Genomic DNA, 16,988 nt, shown 5'->3' with positions numbered 1-16,988 from the left:
GAAATTCATCACAAAATCACACTTTTGCATATCTACTTCGAGCTACTTTTTATGACGATCCAATTCGGACTGGAACTTAAAAAGAAAACAAACATTATAACGAATAATGATAGAACCGTTTTTCATCAGCACCAATCGTTCGTGTAAGCTAAACCAAACAACAAAAATATACAGTCTCAAATGCATTCCGTAGGAAGTTTTCGATGGAAGAAAGAACCAAAAGAAACAATCGATCGAACGAACTAACAGAAGATTGAAACAAAAATCGATCAAAGCCGGATTGGAATGAGTAAAAGGAAAACAATCGAACGGAAAGCAACAATTTGTACGCTTCCTAGCTGGGGTGGTAGTGGGGGTGATCTAACGAACGGAATCCGCAAACTCACGCAAATAAGGCGCAAATCTAGAATGATGGAACGCGCGGGTACTTAAGAACGCAAAACTGCCATTCACCACGGAAAAGGAAACCAAATAAAATCTCTTCCCAACTCTCGTTTGATTACTTTCGGGGACAAATGGGAAGGAAAAGGCCGGACAAAGGTCGCCCAACACAACGGACGGACGGAACATCAGTTCGTGAGTGTCGTCGTCGGGCGCCCTCATTTCGCGCGCTGTTGGGGCCACTTTTCTTTTTGGTTTGGGTTTTTCGGGCTTGGTGGAAGAGCAATGCTCATCTCGCCCCGGGGCTCAGGTTTTGGTAATAAAGGTACGCGCGACGCAGCGAGAGGGGGGGCCACTAATTTGGCTTAACAAGCTCTACTTACGCCAATTATAGCGTTCAGCTCCGGCATCGTGACCTGTTTCGCCCGTTCCACGGCCGCCGCGACCTGTTGCTGGTGTTCCGTGGCCAGAAACGGCAGCAGCTGTCCGATGAGGGCGTTTAGTCGTTTGGCGATTTCAGTCTGCAATTAGAAGGAAAAGAAACGATGATTGAAAAGCAACGCAACCATTGTCGAGGGTATCATCTCTGCGCTGCTCTCGAAATAATGCGCGCACGTCAGCAAATCGTAAATCATCGTAATTGGAGTTTGAAGTTGACCCCGATGACAAAGTATATGATAATGGACGGTTTATAAACACAAATAAGCGAACCCAATCTCGGCATTATTCGGCCCACACGGTTCGCGGGCTACCATGGCAACCGAAGCAAAGGAACTCCGTGCGAACGCTCACTCTAAGGATGCTATCGGTTTGAAAAGGGTAGCTTAGCTTCGAGTCACCCTTCACGAGGCAGGCCCCGATTTGCAGTCACCATGGCAGCGGTAGCAGGAGCCTGGGTGAAAAAAGGACGAAATAATCTTTTGAATAAATTATTGTCACGCTCTGCCCGACTTTCACAAGGACTTTGGTGAGTTTGGGGAAAAAAGCCGGTGAACAAAAAAAAAACAAACACACACATAAAACGCTCCACTTTGTGTAATCCTTCGACCGAAAGGATCGCAACCGCCGCCGGCGCCGTCAGCCTGTGCCAGGTTCGGTGAAGTGTTTCCGACGACGACGACCAAAAGAAAGATGATTGCACGGCGAGATAGCGAGAAGAGTTTTATATTTTCTACCCTTCATTTTCTGACCCACATTGAGATGTCCACGCCGCCGGGTGCGCACACGGCTAAAAGGGATAAATCATCCCAACCCCCACGGATCGCCCCTTCTGAGACGCAGCAACAACAACAATATTAGCACAACCCACGGTGGACCGTAATCCGGAGTCCGTTTTCACTTGAGTGTTCAGCTGGCGGCGTGGGGGTTGTTTTTGTTGGCCATCAGTCAAATCATGGCCGGAAAAATCGAGGACCGGAGAGTTATTCTTGAATTCGACTTTACCTTACGGGCATCTTTTACTACGCGACTACTTTGATGTACGACGGCGAGGTGTTAATGGAGACCCGGCGATGACCGCCACGCCAAGGGATGCCAAGCGGGGACACCAAAGTGTAAAATAAAATTCCAACTTCCATTTGGAAGCGGGCACCGTTGGTGTTGGAAATGGTTTTACTCTCCCTCTTTTGCGGGGAGTCCTCGAGGCCGAACGGATCGGGGATTCAAACCAAACGAACCGTCACCACCCCGTGTGTCCGTCATCGCCGAGTGGCTGCGCCTTCCGCCACCACCATCTTGCCATCTGTAAGGCCTGTTACCGATGTTTTGGGTTAAGCCCCGGGGGGCTCGCTCGGCGGATCGTAACCGGGCGACAAGTGAATGGGGATTTTTCGATTCCACAAGGCGCACCCGCCGGAACTTCGAAGTCCCACCCCGCCGTGGGGAAATAGGTGGTTGATTTTATGAAGCTCGATGCCTTCGCCAATTCGCCATTCGCCATTCGAAAAACGAAGGGAAAACAGATATTGAGAAGGAAAAATCTTGTTTTCAATCTCTTTTAGGGATTCCCTCTTCCGGCATGGTGCATGTACCCTGGGCGGGCGGCCGACGAGCCGGGCCCGGCGGGATGGGCGGACAAAAAATCTGGTTTTATAGCTCCGGTCGCCCCCCGTAAAATCGATTTGCCTTTGCGCGCCGTTGTTGTGTTTGGCCCTCGCCGACTTCCGTTTCGAATTTTTTTTTCTGTCCACCGTTCGATTCGATTCATTCTCCCCCTCTGGCGGACCATTTGAGGCAAAAGTTCAAACAGAATCCTAATACACAACCTCCCCCTCCCGCGAGGCGGGATGGGGGGAATGGAAACTCGGAACCGAGGCTTTATTGAAAAATAATAAAACGAAAATCATCATCATCGTTCTCCGACACCTCGAGCACACTTTGCGTGGCCGCCAACGGGCCGGCCGGAACTGAGGCTTTGGACTTGATAGTCGGATCGGAAGTGATGGAAAAATAACTTTCCACGTCCGGGAGGTTTCGGATCCTCGTATTATCTACTCTAATCTGTTTGGCTTCGGTTTGGGGGTCCTTCCTTTAGGGAGCTTCCATTTTTTAATTTACATTTTAATTTTGGGGAAAACATCGCTCATCAGGAGTCACAGCAGCGTATCAGTGGAGCTCATGGTGGATGATACTACGCAAATCCCACCCATATCAGGGACCAATGCGACTATCGCTGATCATCACACCTGGGGCCTGGGGGGAGCTCCGGAAAAATTTTGTCCACGTGTTCGGATAGATAATCCGATCGGAATCTCATCAATCCGTGACACACCGATTGCTCAAATTTCATGAGCCCATCATCATGGGCCATCATCATTTTTCTGATTTATTTATTTATCATTATTATTAACTTGGTGGCACTGCCACGGTTCGAGCTGCCGTCTTTCGCATGGCGAGAGTCAGTGCAGCGATGATGATCTATGACGGACGAACCCTCCCATTGTCCTGATAATGTGTATTAATTTATAAATCTTTCTCATTAACGCAAACCCCACGCACAAGAGTTCCTTTCTTCGATACAATTCTTCGAAGCAGAAAACAAGGCCATGGTTTGCCATTTTTCACGCTCCCTAATCAGTTTGGTGCCAATCAACAACTCCCGCTTTTTTCTGGCTTCTCTGCCGCTGCCATTTGGGTTGGGGCTTATTGGGTGGCATCCTCTCGAAGGGCGGTTCGGATTTTATCCTTCGTCATCCTCTTAATCAGCATCATCTTCGGCCAACCTCGGTCAGAAGCAAGCAAAACCGAACGGCGGATCGGGCGGTCGCGAGACTTTGCCCACAGTCGGGAGAGGCTTTTGGATGCTGCCGAGGGTGTCTTCGGCAATCTCTTCGAAGGGCGATTATGTTTAACTACCCCACCACTCGAGAGCGGAGCAGCAAATGGAGATAATATCGGGTTCTAATGGAAAAGAAACACGCACCGGAATCGAACACCGTGAGAGGGAGAGAGCGAGAGAACCTCGGAGGTGACCGAGCCTATCATCAGAGGAAATTGTTTATCGTGCGCGCCTAGGCCACGGCGACTTTTCCCAGAAGGATTTGGGGGCTCTGATTGAATTAGGCTTCGTGACTTTCGCCCGGAGGCGAGGTGCGGGGATGAAAAACACAAGAACAAAGACCCGGGTGGGCGGCGGTCGGACCGGGTCGACCAAGGGCCCCGCGAGAACTTCCGTCCCCGACCAAGGGCTCCAGTGTCGGAGTGTCGGATGAATGATGAGTTTTTGGTGAAGAGCGCCTAGGCCCAAAAAAAGCAGGCTCCAAGGATCGATGCGTTATGTACGCGGCCGTCCTTTGGATGTTCGATTTTTCTCCCTCACCACAGAGAGAGAGAGAGAGAGAGAGAGAGAGAGAGAGAGAGAGAAAGAGAAATCATCCATCTTCTCCTGCTGGTCGCCGTGGCTCCCACAGAGACCGGATGTAGAGGAACGCACCACCTCCGGTCGTCGAACGACAAATGATTGAAGTTGATGAGCAGACGATGCCACGGTGCGCATACCAAAACGCAAGCACACATACGCACGCAGCAGACAACAAACGAGGAAAGGAAGCGGCGAAAAAAAGGACTCACAGCATAAAAGGACGGGCGCGTTGGGTGGCGATGCTGGGGATGGGATTTGATGATGAATGGCAAAACCAATGGGGCAAGCCGCTGGGGCGCTGGATGAGGCGCGGTGGCCGCGAGGCGATGATGTTGGTTTTTTCTTTCGCTCTCGCTCTCTCCCTTGCTCGCTCTCCCTCTTTTGCTAATGGAGACACGCACACATTTCACCTTATTTAAGCCACACGCTCCTGCTGCTGGCGGCCGGTCTCTCCGAATCCGTAATTCATGATGACGACGATGATGAGGGGGGATGATGTTGTGATGCCCACCCACGGAGCCGTGTGCTAACCTCGCACCCGGGTGCCCGACCCCACACGCCCGACATAGCGTGGTGTTGCCAACGGCACACAATCTGTACATCTTTCTCTTCATTCCGTCGCTTTGAACAGGAAATGAACCACCCGATCAGGAGGAGGGCCGCCCAAGAGTATCAAAGCAAAAACAACACCCAGTTCCTGACACACGCATCATGAGAGAATTTTTTCCCTTTCCCGACTCCTGCGTGGAAAGATAATCTTTCGTCATTTTCATTTTGCACCCTCCGCGGTCCGGGTCCTCCTGGAGGGGTGATGAGATATGATTATGATGGAATCGTGGTCGTCTGCCCCTCTATCGATTCCTGCGCAGCCTGCGGATCAACACTGAGCGCCACCATGCAAACAACAAACAGAAAAAAAACTGAAGAAAAAACACCCAAATCGGATGCGTGACGCGTGCTGCAAATGACTGATTGTGATGAGTGACGGTGCTGCGCTGGGTGGAACTCGAGAATTTCAACCGGTCCCGGAGCAGGTTGGAGGAGGCTGCTGCCGCCGGGGTTCAGGACGAAATTCGGAGTTTGTGTTTTGTGCAGGGCCACTGGATCCGGTTTTTGCACCTTTTTCCGGGCGCGCTAATAACACCACGCGAGGTGAACGAAAGAACAACCCCAAGTGGGTTCCGGAAACGTGGAAAAATGGGTCAAATGACGAGAAAAAGGGAGGTACATGATTTGATTACAATCATTCCGCATTAGTTTACAGAGCGGAGCGTTTTTTCTACAGGTTGTTCTTGGCCTTCGGGGTGCTTAAGACTTTTGCGAGGCTGACCAAGGTTTATGGGACACCATTTTAGAATAAGACCTGTACTATTATCCTGGGTGTTTTGTTATGTTTTGTTGTTTTAGGTTTGTCTCATTATTCATGCTGTTTTTATTTGTGTTTTATTGTGGAAATGGATCTATCGTTGGTAAGAAGTGCTTGAATGATACATTTTCGTTTTGTTTCTTGTACTATGCGCTATATAAGTTGATGTATACTTGCAGTGCTTGTTTCACTAATTCACCAAATTACTTGCCATAAGCTACTATCTTTCTCGTATTCACTAGTATTGTTAACATCTTTATGGTCTTATCAAATATTTAATCACTACTATCACTAAGAAAACGCTACGAACAGTTGTTAATGAATTTCATGAATTTTTCATGAAGATTAGTCTAGCTTCGAATAAATGTAAAACAAGCAAACATTTCGATTCCGAGCAAATGGAAGATTGATTAACCGTAATTGCAACCAAAATCCCGATAACGACGTGCTTAACCAAAGTTATTTAGACACATGACTTCGGTATCGACCTCCCATCGGTTGGTCTGGCGTCAGAGTCGAAAGGTTCGTGGCCTTACACCGACCTCAAAAATGCACCTCTACATCCGAAACCCGGTCACCTGCTGCTCACGCATGGTGCTAAGCCCTGTGCCTAGTTTGACACTAGTTTCCGAGCCCGGAAAGCCTTGCAGTGTCCCCGGCACCAGTTGGCGAAATCAAACAGAGAGTCACCACCCACTGCTGGAGGGCCAAAGTGCGTTCCAGAACACAATGTTCCTGATGCTGCCGTTGCGCTGGGCTGAGCAGCGGAATCTACGGGCATAAAAAGGACGTGTGAAGCGCGACTACGCAACCAAACCGAAAGGGTTGGCACAAGCTTCCACTGGAGGAATCAATATCAAAAACCAGGTATCATCCGAAAGAAGGATCCACCGCTTGATTCAGGTATGGTGAAAACCTCACCACGTACTCCGTCGTCGTCGTCATCGTCGTCATCGGTGAGGAAAAGCCTGGTGAGGAAGGCTTCTGATGTTAGGAGGTGTGCCTCGTCGTTTCATTACGCCACCACCGTGCGGCCAACGAACATCAGATCGCCGTCCGTTCAAATGGCCAAAAACGTACCCCGATGGTCTTTATCACCAGGAACACCGGCACCGGAAGTCACGGTGCGACACTGGGTCCGGTTCCGGACGGTGGGTGAGTTGGTGGTTCTCGTCCGCACGAAGAAAAAAACGCACACGCTAGGTACAACAGGGCCCGAAAATTGATGTCCGGACGACCAAAGTCCAGTCAGGGGGGAACGGCAGGGCGGAGAATGTGGACTTGCTCCCAACCACCAACCTGCCAATGACCAACGAGTGCACCCGGCACCGGTCTGGGTACAGCCACATCGTCCGGTGTTCGATTGGTCTAAAATACAATTTCAAAACCCGCCACAGCCACGGAGTGGATGTCAAGGGGTGTACCATCCTGCAACGCGAGGAACCTTCCGGAGGAATGGACCATCGGTTCCGTTGTCATCGGTTCCGGTTGACCCGGCGTCGGCAACCGAGTGAAGAAGCTCGTGAAGCTCACCCAGAGACTCCCAACAAAAGAACGGCAGGAACCAGTCCGTAAACGAACCGAAAGGCACTACCCGGTGGGGTTTACGGTCGGATGCAACATGGCCCGCCGCCGTCTGTAGCCCCCCAAAAAAAAACCTTAACAAATAGGCCCAATGATAGAACATATTTTGATGGTTAGACTGGGTTAGGTTAGGCCATCGACGGCACAAAAACGGTGCCGCCATATCAAAACACTTCCTCTCTCTCTCTTTCTCTCAGTGGTCCGTTGCTCAAATTACGCCCTGGCATGCCCAGGGTGTGGGGGTGTGTGGTCAGAACACCACCCACAGACCGCTCGAGTATTTAATCCACCGACAGCATCAACAGACTCCGAGGCAGGCTCCGTGTGGTCAGACACGTCCCGACTCCGCCCGAAGCACACGGATCGGCATAACCGGTTGCAGTTCCGGGCCATCGTATCATGTGCTAGTTTTTTGTGACCATCGCCTCCCCCCTCAACTGGTCCTTCCGATTCTGGTGCATGTTGTTCAACATCCTCTCACATTATCGCTCGTATCGCTTCCTGGGCTGGCTGCTCTCTGTCTGCCCTGCCTGCCGGACCGACGCGGAGGAAATGACATATTTCGCTTTCCGCCAGAACGGACGGTGGGGCAAAGAAAAGTTAGTCCTTTTCCGTGTTAAGGATTCCTTAATTCCGGTCCGGGCGCTTTTTATTGTCGGCAACACGACGTCGTCGGCGACGACGACGACGACGAATGTGGGTTTTGCGGTTTGAACTTGGATTTGTTGAATCGGGTTTGCCTTTTTGCGAAGTATGATCGTGCGAGTAAATGTTTTTCTGTTGTTGGGTTTTAAGGGAGAGCAGCCTGGCCAGTCGGTCAGGCTATGATTTATTCAATACCGGTTTGTGTTACGCTCACCCGACCCCTGCCGGTGCGGGGATGTCTGGGATAAGGTTAACCCGTCTTGACGACATCAAGTACCGGCGTTGGCCAATTTACTCTCTTGCAACGAAGCAAGTACAGTAGAGTAATTTTCTTTCCCTTCTCTGAATACGACCACAAATACTACGTTCGGATTTTCCAGTGTTCGCACGCGATGTGAAAAAACAGAAGTTATCTCTGTCAACAATTTTTGACTTGGGCACGTGATTAATATTTAACATTTTGATAACCTTGAAAGTACGGAAAATTTGTTTATAAAGTTTCGACAAGATAAATCTGTACTAACCATTTTAAGGGGTCGGTATCGAAAATAGGAACCGCGTTCCTAAGCAGAAAACAAACGGGAAATAGTTTTCTTCGATTACCGTAGCGTAGCATTTTCAATTCTTTCTTTGGTAATTCTTTCTAAATGGCCATTTCCAATCCGAGGACATCTTTTCACAGTCAATCAGTCAGTCACAAAAGATACATTCATTAGAGGAGATAGGAGTCGAAACGAAGAATGTGTTGAAAATTATTCTAAACAGGGGCCTTTCGGACCTTTTTAAAAATTGGGACAAATATGGACATAGATGTATTGCATTGAGTAGGGATTATTTTAATGGTAATGACATAGATTTAGAGTAATAAACAAAGTATTTATATGAGTTATAAGTAGTACTTTCTTCACTCAGTGTCGTCAGAATGTGTAGCGGACTGAGCCTGACCGGGGAAACAGTTGGCAAACAATGTCAATGATAAAAATGTAGTCTGCAAATGATTTGAGCTTACAACAATCCAATTTATAAGAACCAGACAAGAAGCAAAAAGGGGATCCTTTTTCCAGCTTCTGATCGAATCTGATAAACAATGTATCAGCTACCTTTGAAGCGGAGATGCATCTATGCATACGGGAATTTAATGCACTTTGGACGTTTGATAGATATGAGTGCAACAGACAAAAAGCAGACGCCGTGGAACTAGAAAAGGACGTCAAAATAGACGAACGAGTAGATATTGGGCTTCGGCTTGTACCACCAGAGACAGAGAGAGGTGGGCGATGCTCATCGATAAACCGAAAATGGACAGGTTTTGTGTGAGTTTATTTGTTTTCCCAGGTTTTCTGTGCGTTTGATACACCCGCCGGCGGTGGTCGGTTGGTAAATTGATAATATTATATATCAGCTTTTGTCGGTCGGCCAGGCCAGACCAGACACCCCACGCTGCCGCCTCATGTTTAATGCATTTCCGCTGTTCATTTACGTGCGCTCCGTGGTGTGTGAAGTGATGTATGTAGAAAATAAACCTCCCTCAGAGAAAAAAAAAAACAAAACTGTAATCCAATCGAAAACGCGAAAATAAGGAACAGGAAAAAAATGCTCAATTGCGTATCGTAATGAAACAAATTTTGCGAGCAAAACAATTTTCCCGCTTTGCCGCTGATTCGGTTAAACAGTAGCGCCGCGCTGTTTGACAGACGCGTGGACCGCCGGCGCGGTGGACGCCAAACGCAAACAGAATGGTGGCTACAGAGTCCAACAACTCTCGGCTTTCGACATAAATATCGCACATTTTGATAGGCGCGCACATTCTGCGGCAAAAAGTAAACTTCAATCGCATCGCAAAGTGACTGTTGGCTCGGAACGCAACAAACACACAGAGCGAGCGAAAGAGAGATTACACCTGCGGACAGATACGGCCAATGGCGTTTGAAATGGCGCGGAAAAAAGGAATCATAAAGTCTGTTAAAATTTTAAACGAAATCTACTCCCCGGCCAACGCAAACTCCTCGCCACTCGCGTACCACGGATTTATTCGCGCGGAAAAAAAACCCGGCGTGGCACCGGAAATGCACAGCGCACCGGAGGGGGGACCAACCCACCCCGGCGGCCACGCTGCTGTCCGCTGGGATGAAAATAAATTCTTTATATCATTCTCACGATCGATTGTGATGCAGCGGCGGGCACCATAAATTGAAAAACCGGCACGCGGCTGTCGGAAACAAATCGGAAAATCGGAAAAATAGGAAAAGAAAGCTCGAACCGGGTGGTGGGTTATTATTATTTGTATAAATTTATTGTTTTTAATGCATAATTGAAATATTTCGAGCCCCAATGGCCAACGCGGCTTTTCGGTCCTTTTCGGCGGGGGGGACGGACGAAACAGCGCCCGTTACCAATGAGATTACCACGCGGTCGAGATGCGTCGTTTCGGGTTTCCGGGCACAGCAGCCGACATTTTTAAAAGAACCACCCACGGGCGCTACGCAAAAAAAACCGGGAACACAAACAATTGGACAATCAATCGAAACGGAGCGCAGCACGCAGTTGGCAGTGTTTTTGTACTTCCACCGCCCGAGGCCGGGTTCTGCGGAGAAACATTCGATGATTAATATTGCATTCCGGGCTCTTTATGCTTCCCTTTTTTTCGGTACGATTGATTCCCTTTTATTTGACGTGCCAGCAGCAGCGGATGATGATGATGCGGGGTTCGACTCTTTATTTTTGGCCTGCCTGCGCAACGCGAACGCAGCCACAGGGTTTTGCTGCCAGAGAGTCGTACGCAACACGCAAAGAATGCAACAACCCGTGGGCTTCATTTAGTAAAAATGTTAACCACCCGGCGGCGCCCGAATGCATCGGATGAGCGCGAATCATGCAATCGGATGTAAACGGGAACGGAAATTTATTACTGTTTGATTTTGGCTTAATTCCTGTGAACGAGTACATTTCACGTGGTGTAAAAATTTTTTTAAACGTCCACGGCATATTGGCGCGGCCACGCAGCTACAAACAAAAAACCGGGTGGCTTTTGTTCGACCAAAGAGCATCGATCGGCAGCTCGGCTCGGTAAGCATTAATTATAAATTAAATTGTGTTTTAACTGATACAACCTATTAATGACCGTACCCAATTATCGGGTGTGTCCGTGCGCACGCTCACGTGTATGTGTAAGAGGATAATTCGCCCGTATCATTATCATGCCGGAGAGAGCACCAATCTGTCCCTTAATCGTCCGGACACCCTCATCATTATCATCCGAATGCCGGGTATCGATTTCATATTTTCCCACCCACCCACAGGGCGGGTGGTTCGGTTGGTGAAAATGCTTTTGAAATTAATTCAATTCAACAACGCTACCCCCCACTTGCACGCCACCTCGTCGGTTGATCCGATGGAGGCGCATGGTGGCGCACCGGTTCGGTAACCGAGTCCGGACTCAAAGTGATCAATATTGTTTGCGGGCCACACTTTTGACTTCTGCACGGACGTGATTGAGTTTTCATTGTGGTGGACACATGACCCACTGGTCATTGGCCTCTCCTTCGCGTTAAGCATTGTTGAGTCTACTGAGCTTGAACCCCAAAAAAGTGTTAAAACAAGCGACAATTTACACAAATTAATTTATTCGCAGGTCCCCGAGTGGCAGCCTTCGGTGAATGCAAATTTACCGTAAAGATTTGGAGACGGCAATAATTACGGCCACACATTCTTCTTCCCGAGGCTCCTCCCGACAAACGCCACGCAGCAGCAGCACGCGCGGCGCTCGGCATTATCACATGGTTTATTTTAATTAATTGGTAATTACACGTTATGTTTAATGTTTAACATCGTTCCGCGTGCGCGCGTGTCTGTGTGGCTGCCGCCGGAGTGTGGAGTGACGAGTATCAACACAAACAAATGTGTGCGCACCGGTGGACCGGGAACCGGAACGGCGCTGCGGATGGCCGGCGGATGGAAGATGGATGGCGAGCAACATAACAGCCGAAACATGTCAGCCGCGGTGGCTGGCCGTCGGCCGGGTTCTCCCCTTCCGCACACCCAAAGGGGAGAGGAAAATGAATTTTCATGTTCAACGTAGCGTCAAACAGTGCCGCGGTCGGGAGGAATTATTGACAAAAGCGTGGCGTGGCGTGGCGTGGCGGTGGGCGGTGTTGTTGTTGCCGGGACGCGGCAACATGAGCCGCAAAGTTGCGGTGACAGTGCCGGCCCGCGGGGGGCCCGGTTGGCGCTGGTCGCGGTTTTGGCAAGTGCCACCAAACTTTGCGGCTTATTGACTTGCATAATGAGTGTGTCCACCTGCTCTCTCTCGCTGGCCACCCTCCAACCCAACCCGACCCATTTCAATAATATCCGCTGGCCCATTTCCGTTCATTTCCGTTTGTCGGACAATTTGCAACACACGAGAGCGCTGGTTTATTGATGAAGATAATGACGACGCCGATGATGATGATGATGATGATGCTGCTGCGCGCGGGACGATGCTATTGCGGGGGATTGTTTGCCCTCGGTTGGGGGGCTCAATTTAAATTGTATTCGCCACATTCCACCGTCCCCACCGGCGGGGGGTGGCACTCAACCCGCGCGCGGTCCGGTTGATGGTGTTATTATTATTTCATAAATAAATACATCATTATAAATGAAGTGTGCCCGGGACACATGGGACACGGGACGTCGACCACCACTGCTACGGCGGCGCGTGCAGCTATATTGAATAAATAAAGTGGATAACAAATAGCTCTTTAGGCACGCCGGCCGGCCGGTGGGTGGGTATTTATGCTCCATTTGCGCCTGCACATCTCTGCGCACATTGGCGCCACACCGCTTGACTCCGCTTGAAAGCGATTTAACACACCACCACCACCGATTATTTGCTGCTGCTTTCGGTTTCGTTGGGACCTTTTGATGCTGGGAGCCCGTTGGTGGGCGGTCCCATGCCGCTTGATGCGAGCGATAAACTCAACAGGTTTTTAACGATAAAAACTCGATTAATGAGCCATCGCCAGGATTAGTCCTGGGGCCCGGAGGCCAACACTTAATTCAATTGCGATGAGCCGATGGTAGTGTAAATTAATTAATCAATTTTGTAGCGCAAAAAAGCAGTGGAGCAGTACCACAGTGGAGTACAACTATCGATAGGCTAGCAGCAATTTATTCCATTCGCTCATAAAAGGCACGCGAAAAATGTAGGAAAACAACGCTGGAACTGGAACGTCGGCAGCTTACGGCCGACGTGAATTCTTCATGTTCCGGTGCTGGGTTCGTCGGACCGGGCGTGAACAATATTAATTATAGATATCTAATTATCTCCACCGAAAGGCGTCTCTGTTTACTAAACTTTTACGCTACGCCGACTTTACCGCCGACCAGGGGTGCGCAGCACCAACCGAATCCCCTTTCCTGCACCGACCAAAGTGTGTCTCGCAGGATTTACGATGGCTTTTGGCCAACCTCGAGAGCCGGTTCGGCCACGGTCGGTGGAAGGAAAAGTTGGCACAACAATGAAAAGGGAGGGCGGGCTGCCGAAGGGCTGACAAAATACCCCACGATTTGTTTCGGGAGCCGACCGGACGGGTCGGGGACGAGGCAGAAGGCACAACCGGAAAACAAATTAAACTTTTCCTCGTTTTTCGCTCGCTCATTTAAGCAAAAGTGACAACGATCTCTGGGGGAAAACTTTCCGAAGCAACTTCAGCCTCCCGCCTCCCAGCTCGGTTCTCGGTGGCTGCTGGTGGTGGTGGTCGTTGGTCGGTGGTGGTGTTACGATGCCTTTTTTTGGTGCCCGGCCGGATTCCCGGAACCAAGCTCGACGCAAACGGTGAATTCCGCTTTTTGTGGCGACGGCTAGGCGACTGCGGCTGCTTATAATAAGCAGCCAAGAGGGAGTAGCAACAACAACAGACCCTTCACAGAGTAGAAATAAAGAGAGGGAAATCACTTTGATCCACAGCGGGAATGGAGTCGGACAGGAAAAAAGGCCACTGTGCAGGGTCCGCCCCGGGGGCGTTTGTGTTAATGAGAGGAGCAAAATTCCACTGTACAACGGTTGGTGGTACAAAGGCCGATTTATTACGGTCCAATGTCTTGTACCCCCCTCGTGTTGCTTTCGATTCCACTAGCATTTTTTTCTATTTAATAATAAATCGCAAATCGTCATACAACAATTTGCGCCACAACGTGCACATTATTTACTACCTTCTGTTTGACTAATTGAGTCACTAAGCACTCACTGAGGGATGCCGCCACTCGAAGCGGTTCGAAGTGACCACTCACTCACTTACTCACCACTTAGATCACGTTCTCACTCACTGCTGAACGCGCGTGAACGCGCGTGTTCACTCACTCGGTGAGCGAAAGCAAGCATAATAAATCGCAGTCCGTCACGTCAGGGTCCGGTCTACCGGGAAACCGGGGACCACCGGGCGGGCGAACTGGAGAGGTGGCCAACGTCCACCATTTTTCCGACCATTTGCCACCAACCGCCATCCCCACCATTCGGACACACCCGCACGGTATGGCCTTCCCCCGTCCGTCTACGCACGCGGTAGCCACCGCAGCCGGCCTAGGTTTTCCAATATTCTTTCTCTTGTTGCCGTCTCGCTTCTCGACCGGAAACATACTTTCACAAAGCCCCACCCCGGCCCACTGCGGCGACGGCATCATCACCTACCGGAGGCGACGGCGGCGGCAGTCACACTTCATGTTACCGTTGATGAAGGTGAGAAAAAGTGTTCGAAAAGTTTCGTGATGAAGTTTCCACCCACCAAACACACACCGTGGGTGGTGGGTTGGGTGGATATTGTTTGATGATCCGCACTCCAACACGAGCACACGTACACACGCAGAGCCACAACTCTCCCCGGAGGATAGAGCACCGATAACGGTGTGCACAGGAAAATCTCACCTCGCCTACTGTGCGCGCTCAATCGTGTTCGCCTGTGATGAAGTGAGATGGGGAGAAAAAGGACCCCACACATCAGCCATAGAGAGCGAGCGAGAGAGAGATAAAGAAAGAGACAGCGAGAGGGCAAGCGAGAGAGCGAATGTGGAAAGAACGTAGGAAAAGAACGTTTCATCGACTACACGGCGTGGCGAAACTATTTGGACGACGGAGTGGATCGCGACCTAATTGGGGTTGGTTTAACTACGATTTTTTTTAATTTAATAGATTTTAGTTCCAAATTATAATTATTATGGAAAATTTCAGAACGCTTTTGGGACCGAACGGAACGGAAAACCAACGGTACTTTTTAGAAACATCGGTCCTTTTGAGGGCCAACATTGGTCAATGTCATTGATTTTTTCAGAGTATTCATCCTTCATTATCGCGAGCCTCTGCACAAATGGCCAAAGCCACTGACCCTCAGAGTCAGAGTCTTTCGTTTCGGTCAATGATCTGGCAGTGAGCCGTATAAGGTCACATGGCATTGATTTCGCAGAATACATCGGTTTGGTGATCATTTTCTCAATAGATATGAAGTTCCACCAACTCAGATACAAGTTTTCAATAACTAGCTACCGTAAGTCACAACAACTGATGACATGGTCATAGTAAATTGATTTAAAAAAAGAGGACTCCGTCGGAGATGTTTTCACTTAACACGTGGGCCACCAATTAAAAGTACGCTACGATTTGGTTGAGTTGTAACCATTTGTAACCGATCTCTGCTGCCGCCACGCGCATCTGCATACTCTTGTCCCTCTGTGTGTGCCACGCAGTGGTGTGTGGCTGTAGTAGATCGGAAAACCTCGACGCTGGGTGGTTGGTTGGTTTTCTGCTTTGTGGTGTCGAGAACCATTTTTCCCACCCACCCGGCGATGACGACGACGACGGTGACGTGAAAGGCACCGACCGACCTGGCAAACAAGCGGCGGCGGCAACAGATGAAGACCTACGGGCGGGTAGGGTGGTTGGGAGATTATTTTCCAACCTTTTCCCCGACGCCTTCGACGACTCCCGGGGATCAACCGGAGAACCCAAGGTGTGATGGTTGGATAAACGTGATGGTTATTTGTACGGCACACACACACACACAGAGGGGGAGGGTGGCGGGTGGGTGGAGGCGCCTGGTGCGTGTATCAACGGAAGCGGTAAAATAAAAGCCCACCACCACCGGCAGGACACCCGGATCCAGCGGGAGCCACGGGCAATGAGAGAGAGAATACCGTCACGTTAGCATTTGCAATCGGATCGGTGGTGGGGTGGTGGCCGGAACGGAACGGAACCGAGGGAAAAAGGCAGAATTCATTACGAAAAGCCACCCTCCTTCGTCCGCTGGCCGTCCCCCGCGCGGTGCCGCACGCAAACGATCGTTACGACAACCGCACCCTGCCACAGGCACCTGCTGTGGAAATGGAAAAGCGGGAAAACTCCACCCGCGTCGGTTGGGAGGGACAACCCAACCCGGGTATTTTATTTCTCTCTTTTCCATCGGGTGCCGCGAGGAAGGTGGTCTCGTCCTTTCGTCCGCCTCCGAACTCCGGCCACTGATCGAGGTTTATCGAGTGTGGGCCGAGAGGTGACCCGACCCGTGCTGGTGAGGGTGGCAGCGGAAGCAAAAAGGCCAGCCAGCCACACAGCCAGCATCATAAAAGGAGAAGCGGAGGCGAAAAAAACAACGAAGTTTAAACCCCGGGCGAGGCGAGCGGGGAGCGCGCGATAAGCCAACAAACGGAGCAGGAGCCGCATACTTCAGCATATTCTGCCACAACGGGGCGCCAGAGGCGAGCGGGTGGGCCGAGGGTTTATGTACACCATGAGCCCCGCGAGGCGGGATCAGGAGGTGTGCTGAAAAGGGACATTCCCGGCGGCGACGGATTCGGGTCGGTCGGTCGGTCGGTCGGTCGGTCGGTCGGTTGGTGGTTTGTTTTCTTTTATTTATCCCTAGATTTATTATCTCACCTACAACACGACAGAGAGAGGGAGAGGGAGAGGGAGAGAGAGAGACCGAGAGAGGCGCTGGTAAGAGATGAGTGACGATCCACTTTTTTGCATTTTCATTTTCCCGTTTTTTTGTTCCATTCCAAGTGACTCGATTTTCTCTTTTGGCATTTCTGCACCACCCTCTTTGTGTGGGAGGAAAAGTTGTTCATTTTCTCATCTGCTTTCGGGGTGGTGGTTTGCCACCCAACCCTCCCCGGGACACACACCACCAC

At 50.2% G+C, this 16,988-nt stretch overlaps 1 protein-coding gene across 2 annotated transcripts in view; it reads right to left on the bottom strand.

Annotated features, from left to right (window-relative positions):
• LOC131211703 (protein groucho) overlaps positions 1-16,988 on the bottom strand; it is a 150,997-nt gene that overhangs the window by 13,530 nt on the left and 120,479 nt on the right. For both annotated transcript variants that reach the window (XM_058205284.1, XM_058205283.1), the window contains one exon: positions 765-902. In XM_058205284.1, the coding sequence (XP_058061267.1) occupies positions 765-902 (138 nt within the window). The remainder of the gene's footprint in view (positions 1-764; positions 903-16,988) is intronic.

The sequence above is a fragment of the Anopheles bellator genome, chromosome 2 (genome assembly GCF_943735745.2).
Source record: "Anopheles bellator chromosome 2, idAnoBellAS_SP24_06.2, whole genome shotgun sequence".
Lineage (NCBI taxonomy): Eukaryota > Metazoa > Arthropoda > Insecta > Diptera > Culicidae > Anopheles > Anopheles bellator.
The sequence above is the reverse complement of the archived record's forward strand: the minus strand, read 5'-3'. Positions and strand labels throughout refer to the sequence as shown.